General features: G+C 36.0%; 1 protein-coding gene across 2 annotated transcripts; it reads left to right on the top strand.

Moving 5' to 3' along the window:
- Positions 1 to 5,716: 5,716 nt before the first annotated feature.
- Positions 5,717 to 9,767, top strand: LOC110449744 (F-box/LRR-repeat protein 13-like). 2 transcript variants are annotated; one of them, XM_021496800.1, is made up of 2 exons: positions 5,717 to 5,837; positions 6,779 to 9,767. In XM_021496800.1, exon 2 carries the CDS (start codon positions 6,932 to 6,934, stop codon positions 9,155 to 9,157), a length of 2,226 nt encoding a protein of 741 aa, XP_021352475.1. In that variant the 5' UTR covers positions 5,717 to 5,837; positions 6,779 to 6,931; the 3' UTR covers positions 9,158 to 9,767. The 2 variants fall into 2 exon arrangements, with proteins under 2 accessions (XP_021352475.1, XP_021352476.1); XM_021496801.1 differs by lacking the exon at positions 5,717 to 5,837 and adding an exon at positions 6,114 to 6,187.
- Positions 9,768 to 18,560: the final 8,793 nt, after the last annotated feature.

Below are 18,560 nucleotides of genomic sequence, written 5' to 3'. Positions count from 1 at the left end.
TCCAACTTATAGCTAGCAGGGTTAAAGTGCTGTTCAATTCATAATTGTTCAGTGAAATGTTCATATCAGGTATGAAAGTGATAGTCTCTTGTTTAGCTGAGATTAACATTTCAGCTTTAAATTTGCTAACACCACCAACAGAAGAGTGATACAGGCATTTTGGGCCTCATGTTTAAAAAAAAACGGCGAAGAAAACAACACTATTTGTTTTATAAATGATCTCACTTTATAATGTGTCATTATTTTGTTGATATTTATGAAAACATTTTGAATTTTTCAACACATATTGATTTTGTGGGAAGTTGCATTGTTGCATGTCATATTGGTTTCAAGTCTTTATCAGACCATTTCTCATTACTTGATTTTTCTTCTCTGTTTTTACATCATCATGGTCACATTGTGTGTTTGTGAAGAACCTGTATCATTATTGTTGTTACATTATTAATATTATTGTTTTCATCTTCAACTGTTCCACTGCTGAAATCAATATGTACATATGAATTGTTTATTATGACGTCCAAATACCAAGTATATTGTATGACGGAAATGATACATGAACTAGATAATGTACAGCCTTTAGGAGAGGTGTTACCCTTCAGTGTACGCAGCCAATGAAATCTGCAATCTTTTTGTTCCTTTCCTGTTACAAATCTTTCCTGGCTGTATACTGTCAGTCTGTGGAATCATTAAATTTTGGAGGGGATTTATTTTCATTGATTTTGTGGGTACTCTTTGTCAACAAATTTATATGTCCAACAAAATGCCTCTTGAAAACAACAATTAATGTAGATGTTGTTATACCAGTTTCCATATATTTGGTAAAACGACAAATATATGGACCAACATTGTTATACTGGCACTATATATAATACAAAAAAACAGTGAACTGACCTTTCACTTCTTCATTTTCCTGTGCAAGGACTTCTTCATATATATTTCAGATAAATATATATACATTTGTCTAGCAAGATGGTGGTAGTAAACGGTTTGGCGGGTAATATATATTTTAGATAAATACAAATACATATAGTTAGTAAACAGTTTGACGGGAGTAGAGTAAGTAAAGAAAAAGGATAAGGGACTGTGGAATTGTTGTCATTAAGTGAAGTAGTGAATATTATTAAACAAGAAGCAATCAAGGTTTTGCTGTATTTTGTCAAAACCTTAAAAATTAAGCCCTAGAAAAGTGATGATTTTAAAACCTACACCGTATATCATGGTACCACAGGATTACTGTAGTGATCCTGACACACATAGTGCTACTTCCAGAACATTGTTTAATTGAAAGCAAACATGCTAACGTTGACTTCTTGTACATTAAGATTATGATCAAGAATGGATCAAAAAGTGTTTGTCATATTTTTTTGTACATGGAATTCTGGTTTGAAGTCATATATATTTGATAAGTTGTTAAAAATGACACAAGGATAGAGTTAATAAAATTGACACAAGAAATGGCAAAATGAAAATGTCATAGATAATTGGTAATGACAGCGAAGAGGGTCCTTAGAATGGAACCTGAGCTGGAAAATATGTTAGTTAAGTGTGACCTACCTCTGCTGGTGTTGGTGCTGCTACACAATTTCTGTATGTCCATGAAGCAGATCATGTGAGGAAGATGGGGGAGAGTTTTAGTTGTCATTTTTATGGAAATTGTTTCAAAGAAATGTATTACCCAAGGTATAAGTGGAATGACTGGGTGAGAGTAACAAAATTAGTACTGAGTTAGGAAATTAGGTTCAACTAGCAATCACCTAAAAGTGAGTTGATGAGACGGGGAGAAATAGTCTATTGACAATGTACAAGAACATTTCTTATACTTTACATCTAGAAAAACAATGTGTGCTGTGCAGTGATTGATTTCAATGACTTGTACTAGCAAGGTAAGAGAGAAATACATTCTTTACCTGAATAAGCCATGGGCCAGCTAAGAGAGAAAAAAAATACCTGTGCTAGCAATAAAAAGAGAAATGCATTTTATACCTGTACGAGCCAGGTGAGAGAGAAATATATTCTATACATGTACGGGCCAGGTGAAAGAGAAATATATTCTATACATGTACGGGCCAGGTGAAAGAGAAATGCAATCTTTACCTGCATTAACCAGTTAGGAGAAAATACATATATAGTATAGCTAGCAAGGTAAGAAAGAAATACATGTTATACCTGTACTTGTCAGGTAAGCTAGATAGGAAAAATATTTATTTTGAGTCTACTAATGTACTATTTGTGGCTGAGAGTGCACTATTGTGCATGCCTGAATTATTCTTTGCCCATTAGATTATAATTTCCCACTCTTAACTGTAAGGCTAAAAGATTAAGATCTATCAAGGGTATTCAAATAAATGTTCCTTCATCTTCATTAAAGTTGTATATACATTTAAATTGTTCTTGCCAAGACCCTTATGACTTAGGATAATGATATTTGGCTCATACCTAGCCGAGATGGAAGGCTACCAAGCTGTACATATAAATTACCTTGATATTTGGCCAATTGCTAGCCAAAAAAATCTCTGATCAATTTTTGAACGATTTTTCAAAATTATGTTCTTTGTTAAATACATAAACTGCTTACAAAATCTGAATAAGAAATCTTTAATGAGAGAGTTCTTTTCACTACAGATATTTATAAGAGAGAGCATCCAAATGATATATATTGTGAACAGCACTATAGTAAACACTGCACCAGTCTAACACTTACATTGATTGGTCATTGTGGACTGTAGATAGAAATGCTGTTTTGAAAAATACCACTGGAAGTGTTAATGGTGAAGTGAACTATCTTGATGATTTAATATTTTATCCTTGAGATTGTTGTAATATTTACTGTAAGTTAAGTACAGATCCAGTTGTATACATCTTCATTTACCACAAAGTGAAGTTATGGCCCCGAGAGCATGAGACGATTTTAAGTCTAAAATTGTCGTTAAACCAATCACAAATAACGTCATAAAAATGACGCCATAGGTGATTGGCTAGGTAAAAACTAAGTCTCAGATTTTTTCATGATCCTGGGACCTGGTGTCTGAATGTCACCAAACTCAATAACGGTAAAAGTTAAGTTCTGGTATCATCTTAATTTCCCCCGACAACTTTAAAAGTTCAGGGTTTGTGTCTGCATATCACCACAGTAGTTAAGATGAAAACATTCCATCTTACTTAGGCTGTGTTGATCAGCTGAAATAATATTTATATCAAGAACAGCTTGCAGTTGTTCAATGGATAGACATAATGACATTAAAATCCAGATACTCGGGTATAACATATATATATATATATAAATGTATAATTATGTCTGTGTTATTTAATCTGTGTGTGTAAGTGTGTGCCAAATTGATGGACTTAGGGGTAACTTAAATTGTTGTTAATACATGTATATGTGGGTCGTGCTATTTCATGGCCATTTGAGGTAACTACAGAGATGTAAGGACCTCCTGTATCACCATATTTGTTACACTTTCTGAAAACAGCCGTATCACTGTGTCATGCCATCATTTATATGAAGTTTTAATTATTGTCTTTAACAGATATTTTTGTACAGATCTCTGTCATTGTATGAAATAAAATATTCTATCCAAGTAGTGCTGTCTTTGATTTTGTATTTGATGTAGAAGTGAAAAGGGTGCAATTCTAAAGAACAGCACAGTAATTATCAGCCCCTGTCTCTTTCTATTTGAAAAGAAGTACCAAGGTGAGCTGATGTCGTATTGTAGGATCCGTCTGTCCATCTGATGATGACAATTTCTTATGCAAGTTAACACAAATGGAGGGCTAATACCTCCTCCCAGCCCCCAACCCCACACACTGGGTGATTGACCATACAGATTCAAGTGACTTGGAGAACTATGAGACTGTAGCAACCTAAGGGCTTGAGAAAGTTGTCGGGTGATGGCAATCCAAAGTTGTACAAACGGAGTTGTTTATTTCTTTAAAGAAAAATCTACATGTTTCATTTAAAAATTGTAATTATTCTTGAGTATAATGAACTTGACCATTATAACAAGAGATACCAGGGAGATCTTGGTGCCCTACGTCGTACCAGCTTCATAGATTCTATTCAAGATTGATCTTTTATATGTTGGAGCGAGACATAAACATTAGTACAATTGATGCAACTTGTGGTAACTTTTTTTTAAAACTTCATATTGCTATGTATGACATTGTTCTTTCGAAGTGAGGTTGTTGTTACACCCATTTAAGATGTCTCCCTTGACAATACCTCACTTTTGGCCTTTAGTTGAGCGTTCGCCCCTGTGAGGAAGGCTTTGGGTTCTGTCCCCTGGCCGAGACATACCAGAGTCCGTAAAAATAGTAGTTTCTGCTCCTGCTTAACGCCCAGCAATTTAGGAGTGGGACGACTGGTTCGCCCGTTGTCAGTTTAATGTGACCAGGTGGGGTGTCCTGCTGGGTGTCTTCGGAAGTATGTTTCAGTGAGGTAGCACTATAACGTCGGCATCATTTCCGGGCTATCACAAGGAGACAAACACGAACATATCGCAGCCACCCAAAACACACGCATACACTACATACAGGGGAGGCCGTCCTTAAATGACCATAGCTGTTGATTGGACGTTAAACAATGCTAAACCAAACCAAACCATTTACTAGCACAGCACTTCATGTGTAACAAGGGGAATCTAAATTGGAATTTTGAGAAATATTTGTCCAGCACTTCCTGGAGGAAATGGAACTGTCCAAATAAAAGATGACTGCCTTATATTTCTGATCAGCCTGTGATCCATGCCAAAATTAGGACTTTGAAAATCAGCATACGAAATTGGATAAAGTTCTGTCCATAACCTGTTGAGAAATATTGAAACAAACTCAAATTGATTATCAATATTCAGGATAACCGCCTGTTTGGGTTCAACTCAGTCCAAAAGTTCCATATGCGTAACTATATAGGGAAATTTGAGAAAGATACTCTCAGTGTTTTTTTGGGGGAAATAGGACGGACGCACCACGGACAAAGCGCGATTTATGCAGTCATCCGATGTTAATGGGCTAAAAATCATGTATATGTGTAGATAATAATTGTCGCTTATGCAACCAAACGGAACACTGCGAAATTATATAATGCCTTTGACAAGCCGAGGCTTACCGGCCTCAATAAGGTAAGAACTGGTATTTCAACAATAAAATGTGAAACCTAGGTTCGTGTGACTTTTAGATAATAACTTAACTTTATTCCAACTTTAATTCCCTCTTGTTCGCTGAGTTTCTTTTTTAGGGTAAACAAGCAAAATACGTTTTACCTGTATCATTTGAATCTTTCCGTTGTTCATATTTTGTCATAGTCTTAACATTTCGGTGTTCTCTTATATTTGTTTAAGAAAAAGATGTATGCTCAGGTGTGGCTGCATATAAGGAACATATTCAAACTAATTTATCTTATACGTACAAGATGATATATATGTGTTGTACACATACAAGGTAAGTTTAACTGTGTTGTACGTACAAAATATGTTGTACCTTCGAAATAATATATGTTATATTTAACTGTGGCCTAAATACACGGGCACATATAATACCTACCAGTCACAGGGCGGAAATTGCACTGTTAACTTCCCACCCTATGAATTCACGACAATTTCTCCTATAGTTACACGTCTTTGTCGTCCGTTTTCATTTCTTTATTTAGATACCATTGTGGGACTTCCCGCTTCATTAGCAACACGCTTTCACCTGGACAAGCTCTTACCTGTGTAACGGGAGGTGTACCCGCATATATACATGTATAGAGACACCTGTGAAGTGACAAATATGACATAACCGATGCATGGTGTTTCCTGTCGAGGACGAATTAAGATTTGTGCAGTGTGTACCAGTTCCACGAGGTATACTCTCTTAAGCTTGTCTTCGTGTGTCAAAGTATGCTTACTTTACTATATAACACTGTATACTATACTAACACCTGTGTCACTCCACGGACCTCCCGCTGACAAGAAACAGAACAATACTTAAATTATTTTAGTTGGTTAAGAAACATTCCCCGTATGTAAACTACATCAACGTTGGGAGAATCTAACTAAGCTTTGCAAACGTGATCCTAACGGTTTACAGGTGTAACGGGCAATTCATACCCAGGAAAGGAAGTTCTCATTGGCGGTATTACAAGAGTTGACTTTCGTGAACAACAGGCGACAAACAAACAGGAAGACAAACACCGTGAATAACGATCGTAATGGTAGTTGAGACAAAACAATGCATAGAACAAAAACCAAAGAAAACGACAACAACATGTTTGTGACTTAGTTACAGTGGTGTGACTTAGTTACAGTGTTGTGACTTAGTTACAGTTTTGTGACTTAGTTACAGTGTTGTAAAAATGTATACCACACTTTATTGGGTATCCTACCCTTGTCTTTTCTGTATACAATATATATATTGTTTTCCTTAATGTTCTCTATACAAATAAATACATTCACTATTTTCAGTGGTGTTTGTGGACTCTCGCCGTCGTTTGTTGGTACGCCGAAAAGTAATAACCTTACACTCGAATGATAATACAACCACTCTCCCTATTCCGTTAAAGTAAAATCATCGGCTCGAAAGAAGCACCATCTATATTTATGTCTAGGTTACCATGTATTGTTTATTAAGTAAATGTTCTTTGTTTGTGTTTTCCAGATCACCCGTAACTATGCTGATATTTTTTGCTAGGTTACCATGTTTTGTTTGTTCCATATCGTCCGTAGCTATGCTGATATTTTTTGCCGGGTTTTATAGTTACCATATTTTGTTTATTAACCAAATCCTTCCGTTTTGTATTTGCCAGATAATCTGTAAGTATATGCTATTCCCGAACGGACCTCTCAGAACTACAACATCAGCGACACATCATCAACAATGTTATAGGTCCAACTCTTGTCCCGGATCACGCAAATAACATAATTCTAGATTATTTCAAAATAATTCTTTTGACTTCACAATGAATTTCTTGGAGATACCGGAAGAAATGCTACTTTACATATTACGTTACGTACGAAAGCGCGATATGGAAAATAATTTACGCGTAACATGCAAGAGGCTTTACGATTTGACCTTTGACCCTAGCCTATGGCGTCACCTCGAAGTAAACAAGTACAAATTGGACTCTCCTGTTTATCTGGACATGCTATATAGGGTATCCGGACATGTAGAACGCATCAGTACACGGCAGGGTCAACACAGCAACCTCAGTGTTTTAGAGGACAAGCAAGTGACATTTCCTTGTTTACTCAGCATTGACTTTGACCTAGAATCAGACGACCGTGACCTGGTTAGCTCATGTCTGTGTCGACACCCGTCCATCAACGATGTATCACTAAGCGGTCCATTAACGGACATCCTCAGTGTTGTAAATACGCTTTCAAATACGTCTGATCTTAAGTTAAATAAACTTGGTCTTCTCTGCACAGACGAACATGAAGGTGAAGATCTAGAGAGACACTTTGACGGCTTGGTCGATTTTGTTTTACAGAATAATCGTCTGGAGACCCTCGCTATACACTGTGATGATATACCAGACGATGTTGTTCAGTGTTTGTTGTCTTTCAAGGATACTCCAGTAAAGTGTATATCGTTAAATGACTGTTCTCGTATCACACAGAGCGCTTTTTCAGGAATACACAGTCTTGCCTCACTTGTTACGCTCTCGCTTGACAACACAAACGCAGACGACAACGTTCTTGAACAAATGGCGGGAAACTGTCCAATGCTGCAGTTCCTGTCCGTACAAGGCTGTTCACTAGTCACGGATGTCGGTTTCGCACATATCGCCCAACATTGTGGTCAACTCAGGGACTTGATTGTCAATAGTCTGGAAATGCAGAGCACAGCCGGACGGAACATAACTGACCACGGTCTGGCGTCACTTGCACAGGGATGCACGCGACTTAAGCGTCTCCTCGTCATTAAGTGCCCAGGAGTTAGTAGCACTGGTCTCATCGAAATCGCCGAACACTGTCGAGAATTGGAGGAAATCAGTGTCGCGGAATGTTTGTCCGTTACAGATGCCGGTGTCATGGCTCTTGCTCTGCATTGCTCAGCTTTGAGAATAGTGAACTTGAATTCGTGTTTACAGATCACATCCGATGCTGTCAACAGGCTTGTGATCACCTGTACACGCCTTCACTCACTCCACCTAGAAACGTGTCGATTTATGTCGAAACTGAAATTTGATGACATAATCAAAATTGACAGTTCTGGAGAGGATCAAGTTCATACCAGTAACGATACACTGGACAGTGTTGCAATTGACAACGATGGGACGCGTGATATCATCAGGGAAACACCCTATTTGAACCTTGGTGAACGCAATCCAACTTGTTCAGAAGAACGTACCTCAGGACCAGCTTCCTTTGTGAGAAAATCAGAAACGAATGCAAATGAATTTGATTTTCACGATCCCAGAAATGCCCTGAGTTCTGATTCTAGTGACTTATGCATTCGAACAAAAACAAAGAACAACATAGTGACAAGGAACAGAGAACAGGCGGCATTGTTACAATCAAAGTCAAGAAATGATTCAAACCGAAACACATCACAAACGCAAATTGCATCAGATTTCTGTATCAACGACGTTAGGAAATCGAGTGAGAGAAACGAAGAAAAGCTTGATCTACAAAAAGGATACAGACATACACAAAGAAATGTACGAGATGTTCGTTTCATTTCTCCTCAGCATTCCCATTTACGTGTCTTGTATTTCGGATTCTCGTCATCCCTGACCGACGCAAGTGTAAGACAGATCGGTCGCCATTGTCCCGATCTGGTGGATTTCTCCGTCAGGGGATGTCACTCTCTCTCCGACTCTTCCGTCCGATTCCTCCTTCAGCGATGTCGTCACATACAAATCCTTGACATATCTGGCGGATCAGCAGTGAAAGCGACAACGCTCACAGACAACTGTCTGTCGGCCATCGCCGAATTCAGCTCGAATATTAGGATACTGTTCATAATGAAGAACGATTTGATTACAACCGAAGCTGTGAAAGACGTGATACTTAAATGTCGATATATCGACTCCATATACGTATCGTGTAGCAAGAACTCGGCTATCACGCGCGAAAATGTCAGAACTATAACAGGAATGTCGACCCGCAGGGTGAGTGTATCGATGGACATCGACAGAAACACAAAGGGTGCCATAGTCATTAAATGCCTGGACTGGTGATGTACCGGCGACAGATTCAGCAGTGGTCCCTGTAACTATGGTATCTGACCCGTTGTTGTGGTATTACAATTGTATTGAAACTGTCCTAAACATTGCTTAATGGACTGTTGGATTAAACTAACATAATGATAGACCCAATAGTGTAAAAAAGTAATGTATTTCGACTAAGGTTTTCGTATAATATAGAGTACCTTAACGACTCGTAAAATCCGAACGCAACCTTTTTTCATTTGACGCCTTTTTTTTGGTAATAACAAGCCTTTCCGATCTCGTATCACAAAGACCTGAATTCGCATAATGAATGCCAGTAATGAAATAGATTCGTTAATTATATAGTATTGTTAGCTATATATAGTTTGTCACTGGCCCAAAAGAGGAATATATCAGGCCAGTAAGAATTATCAAGAGGTATGTACATTAAAGCATTTATGTTTGTCCCCTAAACATATTTAGCTTAATAACGATCTGTTCATGCTAGATGTCGATGTGTAAACTCCTTACCTTTATGCGTGGTGACGGAATTACTATTGGTAATATGTTACAACATGCTATGTTCTATTAGAAGTTGGTGGCAATGTGTTAGATAGTTTCATATTCTTTTCATTTTTCATGAGGCTTAGAGTGTTTCTTTTTACTAAGAATACTAAAAATAGAAATGTTATGTTTTTTAATAAAATTTCTATTTTTTTTTATGCAAATTGTCTGTTTTCAATACAAAGTTCAAAATGTTGCTGTTTCTGAATTCAAAATTTATGTTTTTAAATCCAATTTAAAATCGAGATTTTAGAAACGTTTTGACATACATCACACGGCATTGATACATGTGCATGCTGTCTGGTATCATTTCCTACCTGGGTATGATGCGAACGGATTGGGAAATACAACCGTCATACATTGTCGCCCGTTATTCCAAATATTTATAACAGAATGATGCTCATTGTTTTAATATATCCTTTTAGGTCCATAGACAGTGCTTTTATTTGAAAAAAAGAGTAGACTGTAGGTACAACTATTTCTATATAAACAACCATGTCCGGCGTATGTAGGCGTTATACAAGAGATTAAGTGTCGGATTCAAACGTTAAACTTTGTTGACAGACATAATGGACAATGATATAAGATCGCATATCTGTTCAATTATAACCTTATGGGCATTGCGAACATCATAATCTAAATAAATGTAATATCTTGCATTTACCTCGGTGAGTATTTGGAATGTACATATGAATAACACATTGAAGCTCACAAATGCATTTCAATGTCTCTAAGAAAACAAAAAATCAGTAACATTATTAACATCATATGAATATGTCAAATCTTTTTGCAAAACACATTCACCCCTATAACAGCAATTGATGTTCATTTTCATACAAATTTTCAATACGTTTATTGAAGCAAAGTTGTTTCCGTAATTTGTTTTCATTTTGTATTAAGCCTATTGTGATTAAAAATGTAAATGGAGATATTTCGTTTTTACAGAAATTGAATGCGATATGTGCATAACACCAAACATCGCATTTAAAACCAGTAAATCGTACATGTCAAAACATATGCAATAGTAGTGCTTGTCATTTTTTTACAGACAGAATCGTTGTTAAACAATCTCATCTTGAAATTATGCATTGAAAATCAAGTCAAACGTTTGCAGAAAAATGGCCAAAGCCTTGTAACCAAAAGCACCAATGAATGGTGACACAATCACTTGGACAGTTCATTTGAGTCGGATGACAGTTTGACACTCGCATACTGATCACAGAATTCTACAAAACATGTGTGAAGGTTTTGATGAACCCTGTACAGAAGCTTAGATGAGGAAGTACCCTTGTTATCTCTTATTACAGACACCTTTTTAAAATGCAAGAACACTGAGCATAACTACATAAAAATTGTCTTCTTACTTAATGTATAATGGTGATTTGTATGCGTTTTTATCTACTATTACTAAAACTAGTATTCAGGTGTTGTATAGACAGTTCGTGTGTAAAAGTCAACACACAGAAGCTAAAATGGAAATGTTATGACTGAATGTTAGAACCCGACTGAGGTGTTCTTGACTGGTAGCGAATACTTATAGAAAGAATATACAGACAAGTGGGGTGAGTAGGGTAGAGTTTCTCGAAGAAGGTAAGTCTGTGGAAAAGGATACTTGTCGGTCGGCAAACATCACAAAGACAATTCAGACGTATCTAATTCTGATTTTGATCACGAACCACCGAAGACTATAAAGAGTGGTGTCTAATAGCAGTTCCACTAACAGTCCAACTTACTATAACAACCTTGTTAATTGCATTATTGCACAAAATCCAGTCACAGAAGATACTTGAACAGAGGTTTGACTTGCAACAAACTGTAGACACTTTAAACTGGAGAGTGTGAAAGAAATAGATGTTTCGTGTTACCGTACTAAAACTGATGATTTCTAAATAGAAGAATAAGGTATTTCTGGAGACTTCTGTAGGGGTTTCCCTACTTGGTGTTTCTGGAGACTACTGTAGGGGTTTCCCTACTTGGAATTTCTGGAGACTACTGTTGGGGTTTCCCTACTTGGTATTTCTGGAGTCTACTGTAGGGGTTCCCTTCTTGGTATTTCTGGAGACTACTGTAGGGGTTTCCCTACTTGGTGTTTCTTGAGACTACTGTAGGGGTTTCCCTACTTGGTATTTCTGGAGACTACTGTTGGGGTTTCCCTACTTGGTATTTCTGGAGCCTACTGAAGGGGTTTCCCTACTTGGTATTTCTGGAGTCTACTGTAGGGGTTCCCTTCTTGGTATTTCTGGAGACTACTGTAGGGGTTTCCCTACTTGGTATTTCTGGAGACTACCGAGGGGTTTCCTTACTTGGTATTTCTGGAGACTACTGTAGGGGTTTCCCTACTTGGTGTTTCTGGAGACTACTGTAGGGGTTTCCCTACTTGGTATTTATAAATACAACTGTAGGGATTTCCCTACTTGGTATTTTTGGAGACTACTGTAGGGGTTTCCCAATTCGGTATTTACAAATACAACTGTAGGAATTTCCCTACTTGGTATTTCTGGAGACTACTGTAGGGGTTTCCCTACTGATATTTATAAATACAACTGTAGGGGTCTCCCTACTTGGAATTTCTGGAGCCTAATGTAGGGGTTTCCCTACTTGGTATTTCTGGAGCCTACTGTAGGGGTTCTCTACTTGGTATTTCTGGATATTACTGTAGGGGTTTCCCTACTTGGTATTTATGGAGACTTCTGTAGGGGTTTCCCTACTTGGTATTTCTGGATACAACTGTAGGGGTCTCCCTACTGGGTATTTCTGGAGACTACTGTAGGGGTTTCCCTACTTGGTATTTCTGGAGACTACTGTAGGGGTTCTCTACTTGGTATTTCTGGAAACTACTGTAGGGGTTTCCTAATTTTGTATTTCTGGAGCCTACTGAAGGGGTTTCACTACTTGGTATTTCTGGAGCCTACTGTAGGGGTTCTCTACTTGGTATTTCTGGAGCCTACTGTAGGGGTTTCCCTACTTGGTATTTCTGGAGACTACTGTAGGAACTTTCATTCCATAGTCTGTCAAAAAAACAAAAAACGTAACTGAATTCTAATTATTTAATTTGGTCCGATTCATCTGATATATTTGTTGTTTGATTGAGAGTTATAACTGATTGTCTATTGTATTTCTAGGTAAGAAGCCACACTGGTACCCTGATAAATATGGTCAGATAGATAAACAAATACTTAAACATAACATTGTACTAAAATGATAGGCAACAAAAATAGGGCTGTAACTAAACAGATAATTTTGATTTCCTTTTTTTTCTATATCTATGGTATTGATTTCAGCAATATTCCGAATTGAGAGAAAATATGTCTGGATTCGAGAGTTTTATTACATAATTTAGTCAGAGGTAGAGTAATAGAGGGCTTAACTCTGAATATGTTTTGGATCAAGCCATTAGGACATAGTGTGTTTTTTTTATCGTGAAATAAGAATATCTGATCTTAAATATTTTGTACTGATATCAATATATTCCATGGGAGACGGTTAAGATGAACAGAGGAAGACAAATCCAGCCTTGTCAAAGGGATAACTGATATTTAAATCGTGATCTTGTACAGGAATTTGAAGCAAATGTATTGAATGTAATTTCCTAACGTTGATGTTCTAACAAAGGTGAATGTTGTATACAGACAGATAGTCTTTATACTGTATGTTACTTTTATTATTTGGTAAGTTGACACAACAGCACAAATATTAGTTTCATATCGATAGCTTTCTTTTTATCTGGAACTAGTGAAACCTTTACACCTGAGCTGACATGTTGTTTATACTGGTACACTGGTTATTGAAGGAAGGTCGCACACATGAATGTTGTTTTATACATCTATTAAAGTATCTGTTTAGTTTATATCACTTGAGGATGAGCACCTCCTTTTTTTTACATATGTTATTTTAGGTGTTCTTTCAGTTTTGACCATCTGCAGAACAAATTCATACAATATCTTCCAAGTGTGTCATCAGATATGTATGAATGGTTCCAGAATTGACAAAAATAGTATTTTCTTTATCTTAGGGGCTTTTTTCATCTCAGAGAAATCGATTTAAGTTACCCCTACCCGTATTTTTTAATGAAAAAAAATACTTTTTCGCGGTTTTTTTGCAAATTTAACTCTTGATATAAAAAGTTCTGCTATGAAACTTTTTTCATTATATAATATATCAAAACAAATGGTGTTTTTCTTTCTGAGATAGCTATAACAATGGGGACTCCGTGTGTTTTTATTACTATATGTGTTATTTTTCACCTTTTTCGTGTTTAGTTTAATCATATTTTATTGCCAAGCAAATGGATTGGGCACAAGTTATCAAACTTATATTATATTAAGCCCTTTCCTAGCAAATTACAAGCATATATTTACAATAGTACAACAAGATGGCAGAATTAATATACATATATACACTATTTCATTTTTAAATGCATTAATTTATAAATCAAAATTATAATAGAGAGACAGAGAGAGAAAAGGGGGAGGGGGAAGGGAGATGGGGGAGAGGGGGATAATAGTCTGTAATTATAATACATACATCCTCATCATTATTAATGTATGACATATAGTATCTGCCTCTTAGAGAGAATTGATATTATGGTTTAATTGAGAGAGAGGGAGAGAGAGAGGACAGGGTGGGATGGGGTACTAGACTCTGTTAGAGTCATGAATGTATTGCTGAGTATGCATGAATATCGTTATGTTTTCCTGTTCCGAAAAGATTTGACACATTCATATGATGTTATTCATGTTACTGATTTTTTGTTATTTTAAAGACATTGAAATGCATTTGTGAGCTTCAATGTGTTATTCATATGTAGCATTCCAAATAATCACCGAGGTAAACGCAAGATATTTAGATTATGATGTTCGCAATGCCCATTAGGTCGTAATTGAACAGATATGCGATCTTATATCATTGTCCATTATGTTTGTCAACAAAGTTTAACGTTTGTATCCGACACCTAATCTCCAAATAAAAGTAGATTTAAATTAAGAGGCATGTATTCATTCAGTTCACGATAAAGCTTAATTCTTTGTTCGTTATATTTATCACAGGTAAAAAAGAACTGGTGTGGGTCTTCAATAGGGAAGTCACATATACAACGTTGGTAATCAATAAGGTTAACACGAAACAGGTCACTTTTCAAAGTACTAGAACGGTTTCTTAATTTTGTATGCAAAATATTATTTTTCCTATCTCCATAGAAAAAGGGATTTTGGTACAAGCGGCAAGTTTACGTCTTGAATGGCGTTTCTAAATGATGAGAACGTGGCACTACGTCGTTTACTAGTAGGTAACTGGTTCCACAGTCTAACAGTAGAAGGAAAAAAGAATACGTTTGATACTTCAAGTCTGTTGTTAGGTAGGTTGTAGTTTTCAACGTTTCGAAGATTATAGTGAGAGTTATCGACAAGGGAAGGGAGTAGAGTGTTGAGATAGTTAGGAGCTATATTATTGTGGATTTAAAAAAATAATTGAAGTTTTCGACGGGATCTCCGATGGGCTAGAAAATCCCATCCAGTTTCATTGTATATAGATCGTCTACTAGTAAACGACTGTAAACCAGTGACAATACGTCCAGCTTCAAGTTGTAATTTTTCTAATTTGTCTGAATCAGTAATAGAACAACCATGCCAAAGTTCACAACAATATTCTAAAATAGAAAGTATAAATGTTCTATATATTTTATTCAGTGTACGTCGGTTCAGGGTATATTTCAATTTACGGAGGACACTTAATTGTTCAACTACTTTTTTTACATATATTATCAATGTGATAGGTCCATTTACAGTTAGCATTGATGAATACTCCCAGATGCTTATGGTTTTCAACAAATTCAATACTTACATTATTAAAGTTAATTTCAATGAGGTGATCAAGATCAATATTAGAAATAAGTAAAGCCTCTGTTTTTGCAGGATTGAATTTGACAAGCCACTTATCTGCCCACAATTGTATATTTACGAAATTATTATTAATTTTTTGTTCAATTACTTGTGGTGATTTATCCGAATACAAAAGAGAGGTGTCATCAGCAAAAAGTTTTGGTAGACTTTCTATATTATCTGTTATGTCATTAATATATAGTATAAACAGCAATGGGCCAAGAACCGAACCCTGAGGTATCCTGCATCTGTTCTCTTAACAGAAGATCTACTATTTCCAATAAAAACTTGTTGAGATCTATTAGTAACATAATCAATTAACCAGTCCAATAACTTTCCCGATATTCCATAGCTAGCTAGTTTCACTTCCAGTCCCCTATGCCACACTCGATCAAACGCCTTAGAAATATCACACAAAAAAAATAGACAAGTTTTTTTTTTCAAGATTGTCGCACATAGTATGATATATTTCTATAAGCTGGTGTACAGTAGAATGACCTGGTTGAAAACCTGACTGATATTTATATATGAGAGAATTATCTAAAAGGTAGTCATGTAAATATTTAGCGACTAATCTTTCGAAAACTTTACCAATAGTACTTAGTAGTGCAATAGGTCTATAATTTGAAGGGTCTTGTTTATCGCCCTTTTTAAAAAAAAACCCGCATAACTAGAGCATGTTTCCATTGTTTGGGAAAAGATCCAGTTTCCAAATATGAGCGAAAGATCAATGAAAGAGGATAAGCAACTGAATTATAGGTATTCTTTAGCATGGTATGACTAATAGTATCCTTTCCTACAGCTTCACCGATTTTTAATGTCTTTAGAATGTCGATAATGTCATTAATATTTAACTGTATGTCTGAAATGGTCGAGTCTGTTCTAGTACGTCAATGTTAGTGTCGTCTAGACTAGATATTGAAACAAAGTAATCGTTTAGTATATTAGTCTTTATGTCGTCATCCACTTCTATATTCCCAGTCGCACTCCTTAACGGCGGTATACTATTAGATGTGTCGGATGATTTTATTAACCTGCGGACTAGTTTCGTAAAGTTTCTAGGATTTGCATCATTGTAATTGTCTAAAAGGCCGTTTATGTCCGCATGAAATAATTATTTTGTCCTGTTTTTCAGATTGTTTACACCATTTCGTTGTTTCCTAAAGTTGTTCAAATTATTTGGAGTGCGATTGGATTTATATTTTTGGAGAAGTCTGTTTCTTTTCCTTATTTCACGTCTCAGGTCAGAGTAAAACCAAGGTTTGTCATGAGGTCTAATTGTAACAAATTTGGAAGGAATACATTCGTCAGCTAATTCTAAATATCTAGATGTAAAAATGTCACACATATCGTCCGGAGAATGGATTCTTAAAAAAAGTTCAGCCCAGTCAATTGATAAAAGTAAATTGTTAAACCGTTCGTAATCTGCGTCTTTATAACAAATAATTTTCCTCTTATAATTTCTTACAATATTTATCCCCACAGTCAGTTCAACAGATATTACACGTGTCTGATAGAAGAACAGGGTCAAGTAGCGTGTTGCACGTGCGTCCAATTCTAGTTTTGTTCTTTTTCGTGGTTAGAATTCGAAGTGCTTCATTAACACTTAGCAAGTAGAATACCAGTCTTGTATAAGTAAGTTTTACAGCAAACACAAACTTGCTACAATTAAAAATGGCGACTCAATGACAATTTAAGTGACCATTCCAGTATAATAAACATGAAATGTTGGTCTTTCGTGAAGCACAAACAATACATATTTTCAAAATGGCCGCCAAATTGGTCATATTTTTTCAATTCTTATAAAAAAAGCTCTGCAAACAACAGGCATATAGTTTTTTGACACATTTTTAAGCTGCGTACATGTATTTGCTATTAAAATAGATAATATTTGTTTAAATATTTACAAAAACCTGTTACACAAGATCAAAACGAGACTTGAGCAACGTGATTGAAACCTCAGAAGAGTACAGCCTTGACTTACAATTTCAGTCTGCTTACTTGCAATTGAACAAAATCCTTTTTCTATTTTTACAAATCGATACTTGTATCGCTTTACTCCAGGTCTGAAAAAGAGAAAGAAAAGGAACCATGTATAGCTATCTGACTGTATGACGGTGATATAAAGGGAAGACGCACTACCTGCTGTTGCCGATCTATTCCGCACAGATGTCGTCTTCGCCATTGTTCCGATTTCATGGGCAATCTAAACCACATCAATAATGGCATTGAAGACTTGTAGGTATCCTGTAGTCGTTATCTCAGCATTATGATATATACTCTTCCTGTCCATGTCGAAAGTATGACCGGACTAGGTTTGGCTTGTGATGTCATACTAAAATAATTGTCAATGTCATGTCTTAAATAAAATTGATTTTAATTACAATGTTATGCTTTATACAATACAAGTTAAATTGAGATTCAAGAACGAGTGACTTATTATCATGATAATCTATCTCAGTATTCCTGCGTTTCATATAAATAATAAACCCCCGTACACATGTTTAGTAGATATAATAAACACAGTATCTTTGTTTATATGATAAATCCAGTATCCCTGCGTTTCATATATTTGATAAACCAATAAATAATAAACTCCTGTTCAAATGTTTAGTACATATAATAAACCCGGTATCTTTGTTTTATATTTAATAACCCTCTGTAGCTATGTTGTCCAGTTTTTCTATATACACGGAAAGTCTATCGACATTAGTAACGGCTGTTACCGAATCAAACACATCGCAAATATCTGTTCAAGTTATTTTCCTTTAGAATCCAGAGAACTAATCAATCATATCGTCAATACCTTACACTGGATTACAAATCCAGCTTACCGATGTTATGGAGGTCTGGGGGATAGCACGTGGCTGGATTGTTAAATATGCGTGTTCAAAGTTTTACAACATAAAAGAACTTTTTTTTATTAAGAATCTCTGGGGCGCTATCTATTGGCTTTTGATAGCAGTATTTTAGGGTTTTATTTATTCAATATT

This window comes from Mizuhopecten yessoensis, unplaced genomic scaffold (genome assembly GCF_002113885.1).
Source record: "Mizuhopecten yessoensis strain PY_sf001 unplaced genomic scaffold, ASM211388v2 scaffold4805, whole genome shotgun sequence".
NCBI classification, from domain to species: Eukaryota; Metazoa; Mollusca; class Bivalvia; order Pectinida; family Pectinidae; genus Mizuhopecten; species Mizuhopecten yessoensis.
Note: the sequence above shows the minus strand (reverse complement) of the source record. Positions and strands in the feature narration are given on the sequence as shown.